At 34.4% G+C, this 9754-nt stretch overlaps 1 protein-coding gene across 1 annotated transcript; it reads right to left on the reverse strand.

The window, feature by feature from the left end:
- Positions 1791-3071, reverse strand: LOC109835258. Its single transcript, XM_020403241.1, has one exon. It carries the CDS (start codon positions 3069-3071, stop codon positions 1791-1793), a length of 1281 nt encoding a protein of 426 aa, XP_020258830.1.

Raw genomic sequence — 9754 nt, forward strand, 5'->3', positions numbered from 1 at the left:
CCCCAGAATGTAAGTAGTTATATCTTTATATTTTTCTCTAAGATGTTTTATACGTTGTTCTGATAGTGAGGCTATTAATCCTTCAAACTTCTTTATAACCTAGAGCCTTTTTATATCTTTTTGTTATCTCAAATATATATCTATTATTTGGTAGCATTCTTCTAACTATTTTTTCTACAACTTTGATCCTATATAAATCTTTTGGTTTATAATTTCTATATTTTTTTGTATTTCTTCTAATTGTTGAGAGGTTACAGACTAACTTGTACTTAGAGCTTCATCTAAGTTATTATCTATTATACCTTCACGTATGTTGTTTTCACTTAAAGGCTCTTGATTCACAAAAATAGGGTATATTTCTTCTTTGTCAGAAATTTTTGAATTTGATTTAGTGAATTCTTTTGTACCATAAGTCATGTTATCTGAGTCATCAGATTTACTTGATAATGCAAATCATAAATCCGTTACATCTATACTTTCATTTATTTCTGATCTTAATAAAACCTCATTCACTTAGCTAATCTAATATTATATTAACCCTTTTATTACTATAATATTCATTTGCAAAATGTCCCTTTTGTCCACATTTAAAATAAGTACATTGCTATCTCCTTACTTCTTGTTTAGTTCGTCTATATACAAATGATCTTAGTTTTTTTTTGTTATTTTTGGCTTTTGATAATGTGTGCTAGGTTGCCTGCGCTTATAGGTTGCTTTTGTGGGTCGTTGTTGGCGACGTCTAGGTTTTCCATCACGCTTGCTGCGCTGAGGAAACTCATATTGAGGAATTACTTTTTTAGAAATTTCTGTAATTCCACGACTTGTTTGTCGCATTACTTTGTCTTGTATTCGTCTTTAAATGCAATAATCATTAATACATTTGTAAACATACGCTAGCTACTCTATGAGGTTAATTGTCTTTAATATTCCTATTCTTAGTCATTATTGTATTTAAATAATTTGGATATGCTGATAATAAATTTTCAATTATTTGTGAGGGAAACGTATGGTAATAAGTTTCTAGATATCTTCTTTGAATGTCATTTGGTAGGTTATAATAGTGTTCTTCAAAAAAATTGTGTATTTTTCTTATTCTGCAATATTACAAAAAATGACTTTATCTAGCATTCCTATATGTTCAGAAATTTTGTTTTCATCATGCTCATCTATTACTCGTATATAATGGATTAATAACATTTTTCTAAATTTAGCTATTGCTTTGGCATTATTTATTTATGATTTTATTTACTCTATAATATTTTTATGTCCTAGTATTCCTTCAAAGCCTTTTCACCATTGTGCTATATGTCCTCTTGATAAAGAACTTATAAATTTTTGGTTTTTATTGTTTCCATGAGAATTTTGAGCTATTTACAATTACATTTTGGGATCAATCCGTTAAATATTTAATTTTTATCTCTATTTAATTCTGGGTATAAATTTAATAGATATGTAACAAAACATGATCCAGGAGTTAGATTTTCTTCTAGAGTTATAGTGTCTTTATTTTTTATGTCATAACATTGACATATTTTTGCCTATTTGTTTTACTATAAAATTCATCTAATTCTAAGGATTCTAAATTTTCTATATTATTTTCAGTAGGTGTTTGTGATTCCCTCTCGTTCATGGTTTCTTCTCTATATTGAGAAGTTTTTTTTTGGTCAATGAAAAATTTTATTCATTTACCAATGGGAGAAATGTATATACATCAAGATCTCAAGTACTGAGAGATCAAAAACCTGAATACATTGTATACAAAAACTTCAAAAAATCAAAGAACTGACAGGTTACAAAGATTGCAACCAATGCCGGAATTTCTCCTGAACTTGTGAATTGAGAACAGCAGATAGAATGTCCATCTTTATTCTCTTAATCAATTGAGTAACAGTTCTAATCTCCTGTTGAAAGATTCTGAGATTTCTCTCTGTCCATATATTGTAGATTGCTGCCGTAAATGCAATTCTTCTGATTCCCTGTTTGAAACCTTTTCCCCTTAACTTTGTACAAAACCACTCCAAGATATGATCCCACTCACATGATCTCCAGGTAAACTGAAGCCAACTCATTATGCCATTCCAGACTTCAGAAGAGAATTTACAGGAAAAGAACAAATGATTTCTGTTCTCCAATTCAGCTCCTGAGCACAAGCAGCATGAACCATCAATTATTAGCCCTCTCTTCATCAATCTGTCCTTAGTAAGTAATTTGTTCAAGACAGCAAGCCAACTTATAAAAGAATGTTTAGGATAGCTCAATTGATCCCAAACAGTATAATGCCATGGCACTTGCTGAGTAACAGGTAACAAATCATGGTATAAAGCTGAGATATGAAACTTTGTATTCCTGCCGCAAACATTTAGCAACTGTAACAGATTGTTAATCCCACCACAAGAGAGAGCAGCTCTATCTCTTGCTTTGATCATTTGTTTCCACATCCAGGAGTCACTATTTTTAGCTGTCACATTCCATATGTCATTTCGTCTCAAGTAAGTCCCATGAACCCACTTGATCCAAAGAGACTCCTTATTTGAATGAATTTGCCATAGGATTTTTAAAGTTGCCGCCAAATTCCAAGATGTAGCAGAGTATACCCCTAAACCTCCCTTCTTTCTATCCATACAAACATTATTCCAAGCAACTAGAGGCATTTTGGAGGACTGGCTGGATTTTCCCCATAAGAAATCTCTACATAACTGAACACCACCAAAAAAGATAGAGCATTTGCTTGCATTTGCCTCCAAACCAGAGATATAGCTAAAATTTCTAATACACTGGTGCAGTTTTCCCACTGAGTATATATCTCCTCTACTGAAGAGAAGTAAATCATCAGCGAAGATCAGATGGGTGATTTTGAATTTACCACACCTGGGGTGAAATTTGAAGAGTTTATCATTCTTGAGCATATCTAAATCCCTCGAGAGATATTCCATTCCCAAAATAAAAAGATAGGGGGAGAGAGGATCACCCTGTCTAAGGCCACGTTCACCCTTGAAATAGCCATGAATAGATCCATTGATAGAAATAGAATATTTAGGACTAGATATACAGGACATGATCCAGTTAATCATCACTGTAGGAAAGCCCAAGCCCTTGAGCATATCATTCAAAAACTTCCAACTGATAGTGTCAAATGCCTTCTTAATATCCACATATCATTCAAAAACTTCCAACTGATAGTGTCAAATGCCTTCTTAATATCCACATTTAACATAACTCTTGAGGAAATATGCTTCTTGTTGTAGTCCTTAGCTAACTCATGTGCTAACAAGATATTACATGTTATTTGTCTACCTTTGACAAAAGCATTTTGGGCTTCATTAACCAAGGATCCCATAACTGTTTTTAACCTGTTTGCTAAGATCTTAGATATGAACTTGTACAGACAGTTACAACAGGAAATAGGTCTGAAATCAGATGGATTTTTAGGGCATGATACTTTAGGAATAAGTGTTATAGAAGTTGTGTTAACCATACCCAATAACTTGCCAGGTTTGAAAAATTCCTCATTTTGAAAAATTCCTCAATGGCAAGAGTGACTTCATCTCCCACAATTGACCAAGCTGATTTGAAGAATGATACACCATATCCATCCGGTCCAGGAGATTTGTTTTCAGGCATGGAGAAGACTGCATCTCTAATTTCCTCTTTGGTGATAGATTTTGAAAGAATACTGGCTTGAGAGACAGTCAAACAGGGACCTGATTTGATTATTTGCATATCAGGTTTTAAAGTACTAACCTCCTTTCCCATGAGATTCTTGAAATAAGATACAAATTCATTCACTATATCATCACCATCAGTTAACCTTTGTCCCAGGTTATTGTAGAGAACCAGTATTTTATTTTGATTCCTTTTCAGTTTAATCATTGAATGGAAAAACCTGGTACATTTGTCTCCTTTTATGCTCCAATTAATCCTGGCTTTCTGTTGGAGGAAGGACATTTCACAATCAACCAATCTATTGTAAACTGTTAGGCAGTCTTTCTCTTTAGTGATGAATGATTGGCTGAGAGGATTAGACTGCAGAGCTTCCTGTGCTTCATCTAGGGCTTGTTTTGCTCTTGAAACTTGCTCGCTAATATTGCAGAAATGTCTCTTGTTTAAATCCTTGAGAACTTCCCTCAAATTTTTCAGTTTAGTGCATACAGAGAACATTTTGTAACCAGCAACTTCAGACTGCCAAATGCTAGCAACAGCAGGGAGAAAATTTTCATGTTTAGTCCATATATCAAAGAATTTAAAAGGCCTTTTACCATGCACACAATCCTCATAAACTGAAACTAGAGCTGGAGAATGATCTGAAAAGTTGGGGTTAAGGAATTCAACTTGACTGGAGTTGAAATTATTCTTCCATGTATCATTTACCAAGGCTCTGTCCAACCTGCACCAAATTCTTGAAGTTGAGTCTTGTTTGTTACTCCAAGTATAAAAACTGCCTATAGTTTTCAAATGGTTAAGCTTGCAGTGAAATATAAACTCTCTGAAATCATTAAGATCATTGTCAGAGAGTAGAGAGCCTCCTAATTTTTCATCATTACTGATAACTGAATTAAAGTCCCCACACAAAAGCCAAGGTGAATTTCCAACTAACTGATATATATCCTTTAAATCAGCCCATAGGACTTTCCTGGCAATCATTTGATTAGATCCATAGATAGTAGAAATGACACCATCAAATCTCCCATCCAAAGTTTTGACTGAGCATGTTATGAATTGATCAGAAAGGTGAATCATATTCACATCTAAGATATTGGGATTCCATAAGATCAGAATTCTTGTTTTCCTGTCTTGACTAGAGTTGGATAGCCAATTCCAGCCATTTGCCATTTTGTGAACAACTTTTGGAAGTTTACTGGCTATAATCTTTGTCTCCAGCAGAGCCAAATAAGAGAGGTGATATTGAGATACATATTGTTTCACCAAATGTTGCCTAGAGGACTTATTCAGTCCCCTAACATTCCAAAATGAAAAGTTCATTATTGAAATAAAACCCCTCTATTGCTATTAGAGGTATCAGTAATCAAAGTCTCTAGATGAGCAAAAGGGTTGCCAGGACTAAAACTCTTTGGTTTCTTCTTTTGAATTATGGACCATGAGTTATCAGATGTATTTAGTAAATTCTGCACTTGCACAGGCTCAGAGATAGAACCTCTACTAGCAAGTATAGCTTTACTGCCATTGACATCTCCTTGCATATATAGAAGATCATGCTTAGGAAGTGCAAATCCAGGTTGCTGATGAGTGGAAAATTGCCCAACATGAGTCACATTCTCCCCAGCTACAAATCTGTTATCTGACTGTGAAACATGCACAACATGCACAGACTCCTGACTAGAGCCTCCAGTTTCAAATTTGCTATCAACTTCCAAAACATTCCCAGCTAGCACAGGTAACTTGCCTTTAGAACTGTTATCAGCTTTTAAAACATGCACAACGTGCACAGGCTCTTGCACTGTAGAGTTCCCAGTATTAGCCTGTAAAACATTACGCAATGATATCTGATTTATATTTTCCCCAACTTTAGCAAGAACAGGAGGGTTAGTAGCATCATTCACTTGGCCCAGGGAGAGGGTCTTTCCAGGAGCAGTATTGTGTTTAGGTACCCATTTTTGGACTCTAGGATTCTTTCGACAGTAAGTTTTGTCATGACCAACATTTTTACACAAATCACACCACCTTGGCTTGTATTCATAGATCACCTTTTGCTTATAATGCTTTCCATTTGGACCCTGAATAGTAATTTGATCAGGGAGAGGAGAGGGCATTGAAACTTCAACCAGGATTCTAGCATAGGCCAGTCGCTGCCTGTTGGCAGTAAGTTTGTCAGTAGTGATGGGTTTTCCTATTACACTGACAATCTTGCTGATACTTTTCTGGTTCCACAAATTCAACTTCAAAGCTGGTAGTTGAATCCATAAGGGGTATATACACTCATCAGTTCTACCAATATCCTCACCAATAGACCACGGCTTCAAGAGGATAGGTCTGGAACCAATAAACCAAGGACCCAAGCTAAGGATATCATTCATCTCCTCATTATTTTTGAATTTGAATAGAAAGATACCAGCCTTTAAGAGACAAATTTCTGGAAAGTGAGGCCAAACTTTCCTAATATAATTCTCCATAGCTTTAAATTTAATGTTTAATCCCATCACCTGACCAATTAGAGAGAAATTCCACAAAGAGGCACCCTCATTCCATTCTTCCTCATCAAAAACAACTTCATCTTTACTCTCAGAATGCACAAAATTCAGAACCATGCCATTACCAGGTTTCCTATTATCCGAAAAAAGACTAGACCAGCTCCTGACAGGCTTTTGAGGATCTTGAGTATCCTTAAGCTTTTCTTGATCATTTTTAGTTTTGTCTAATGGAGGAAATTCAGCACCGGTATATTCTTTTAAGCCATTATTATCCTCTTTCAAACTCAAAGAAACAGATACAAAATTGTCCTTCAATGGAACTGGTTTGACTTTTGAAATGGAAATCAAAGAAGCAGTGGATTCCAACTCAATTTCTTCAGCCCAAGAAACTTTTCCAGAGGAAAGATTACAAGCTAAAGGAGACTTACAAAGGTGGCGATCTTGAATTCCAATCAAAACAGGATCCGAAAGATGACAATCTTGAAATCCAGCCTGTCGATCTTGAATTCCAGATTGTCGATCTTGAAATCCAGACTGTCGATCTTGAATTCCATTCAAATTAGCAACAGAAGCTACTTGAGCAGTATCTTTTGAAGAATTTGAAAGAATTTCCGCCATTGATTTACTTTTCTTGCCTCCCTTAGGACCAGTCGATCTCATGATCAAACTATCATCATCATCAAATCCAACAGCTCCACTAACAGAATGATCATCAAACAAAGGAGAATTCGAGATCGTAGATCTCAAGCCAATGCCAAGAATCTTAACCCCGCTGTTCTTCTTCTTCCTCACCATTGAATCTCGGCGTGGGTGCAAGTTAGCAAGAGAAAAATCGCCTGCTAACGTACACCATAACCGCCCCCAACCGTTTCTTCCCTCAAAAAGTTTATATATTTATATTGAGAAGTTTCTCCCACTCCAGATTGATGATTTGTTCCTCCTTGTGGAGATTTTATTTCTTCTATAATTACATTACACATTTTTTCTATGACGTTTAACAAAGTTTTTTGGTCCTTTTCTTCTATAGTATAATCATCTAATATATCTACTATAAGAAAATTTATCATGTACTCGTTATAATTAAATTCTGTAACATTTTCATTTTTTTTAATTTATTAAAGGGCGCTAATATTTTTGGATATAACACTTGTGCTATAGCCTCATATTCTTTTTTGGCTTTTATCATTTTTATTCTTTTTATCCAATTTATTTTTACTTGATTATACAATTCTTCTTTAGTTATCATTCTGATTGGATGTATGCGACTAATACTTGAATTTGTGTCTGAATCACTATTTTCTATCATGTAATTATATTTTTAAATAACTTTCTATATTTTCTTTTTAGAGATAAAATTTCATTTATGTATTTATCCTCTGTTGATTCCACATATTTATACTTTAATTCCTCTATTTTTTATCTTTAATTTCTTCAAACTTATTTTCTGCTTCAATAATAACATTTATTTTTATAAAATCTACAAGTGCTTTTAATAATTAGATTCTACATATTCTTCATTTAATTTTCTTAGAGTTATATTTTTTTCTTTCATCTATTTTTAATATATTTGACCAATATAAAGCTGTTGATTCTTTGTTTGATTTATCTGTTATTTTATGTTGTTTTCTTTCTAATTGGTTATTTACCATTCTTAGTGTTTTGTCAAAATCTTGAAATGCTTCTAATTTTTTACGAATTTGTTTTAAGGTGAAAAAAAATTGTTCATTTAAAATATTTAGATTATTTTGCATTTTGTCTAATTGTTGGTCTTTATCAGATATATAATTTAACATTTTGACTATATGTTCTAGGAATTTTCTCTATATTTGTATCTATATGCTCTAGATGTTTATAAGGTTTAGTTGTATAATAAAAGTTTTCAAAATCATTAATTAAGTCCATGGATATGTTTTTCCTTACTCTGCTAGTACTTAGCTTTATCTCTATTTATGTTACTGAGTAACAAAGAACCTATGCTTTTTCATAAAATTCAGTTTTCTTATGTATGACACGAGTCGAATTTGTTTCCTTTGACTTGCAAAGATAAAATTGCTTGCCAGTTGTTATGTCCATTTTAAAGCCTAAAAACTCCTAACACGGCTAAACACGGACCACCTATCAAGGTCAACTCTCGGGCAATTTTTCTCCCTAAGGTCCTCTCAAGATTGCCTTTATCGGTTTGATAAGATAGATATGAACTATAAGTAAGGATGAACATAGTTCTTAATATGAAGAATAGAAGACTACGTAGAGGGGGCGGTCTGTATGGTGTACGATAGCGGGCGATTTTCGTTTTGCTATCATACGCCCCCGCCGAGAATTTCTGTGAAATCTTGAGTTTTCTGATGGCAAAGAAGAAGAAAGGCAGTGGTAAAAAGATTTTGGAGATAGGTTTGAGAGCTCCTAAGCTGAATTCGACAGGATCTGAGGATCTTTCTGATGCTCTAAGTGAGGAAGATGATGTAGATTCCATTGAGATGGGATCTACTGGGCCAAAAGGGGCAAGAAAGTCTAGATCTATGACAAAGGTACTGAATTCGGGCAAATTTGAGTTCGATACTGTTCAAGATCGTCTGCTTCACCAAAATTCTGGTTGGCAGAGTGATAGGAGTCCAGGTGTTCTTGATCTTGGTAAGATTCGCTCTTCTGGTTCTAATGGAAATCTAGAGATTAATAAGTCCTCTGTTTCTAGTAGATCTATCAAATCTTGGGCAGATAAACTGGACTCAAGGAAGGATAAACTAGATTCATCTTTAAATCAAGATCTTATGTTGAATTTGAATAAATCTGGGTGTTCAGATCTGGAAAAAGAGAAAAATACTGTTTTATTGAGTTCTGGGAAGAATAATTCACCATCTAGTGGAATTGTAAAAGAACAACCTGTTGAAACATTAGCTGGTTCAAATGGAACAGGTGAAAAATTGGATAAAAGCTGGGCTAGTCTGTTTACTGATAACAGAAAGATAGAGTATGAGATGAATTTGAACTATGTTCCCTCTGAAAATAAAGACACAATTTCTTTTAATGATGATGAATGGAATGAGGAGATATTAATATGGCAATCTTCACTAATAGGGAAAGTTATGGGTTTGAATGTCAAGTTCAAGGCTATGGAGAATTATGTGCAAAGAACATGGAGGAAATTTATGCCAGAAGTTTGCCTTCTCAAACCTGGACTTTTTCTGATCAAATTCAAGAATACTGATGAGATGAATGAGATATTATGCAAAGGTCCTTGGTTCTTTGGATCAAGACCTTTGTTATTGAAGCAATGGTCTAATGGAGAAGATATTGAGAAGATTAATGACAATGTATATCCTATGTGGATTCAGCTTCCATCTCTGAGACTCAACCTATGGAATGCCAAAAGCATTTCAAATTGCAAGTGCTATAGGATGTCCAATAGCAACTGATAGACTGACTGCAAACAGACAGCGCTTGGCCTATGCGAGGGTGTTAGTAGAGGTTAAATTGCCATCCTCCCTTCCTGACAGGATCAACATTCTAGATCCAAAAGGAAAGCAATACACTCAGAAGGTGATTTATGAATTAAAACCTAAGTGGTGTGAGGTATGTAAACAGGTTGGTCATGATAAAAAAACCTGTAG

Source organism: Asparagus officinalis, chromosome 3, assembly GCF_001876935.1.
Source record: "Asparagus officinalis chromosome 3, Aspof.V1, whole genome shotgun sequence".
NCBI classification, from domain to species: Eukaryota; Viridiplantae; Streptophyta; class Magnoliopsida; order Asparagales; family Asparagaceae; genus Asparagus; species Asparagus officinalis.

Bases quoted from the DNA above. Each gene is read 5' to 3' on its own strand.
- LOC109835258 (XM_020403241.1), bottom strand. From the start codon at position 3,071: ATGATTAACTGGATCATGTCCTGTATATCTAGTCCTAAATATTCTATT.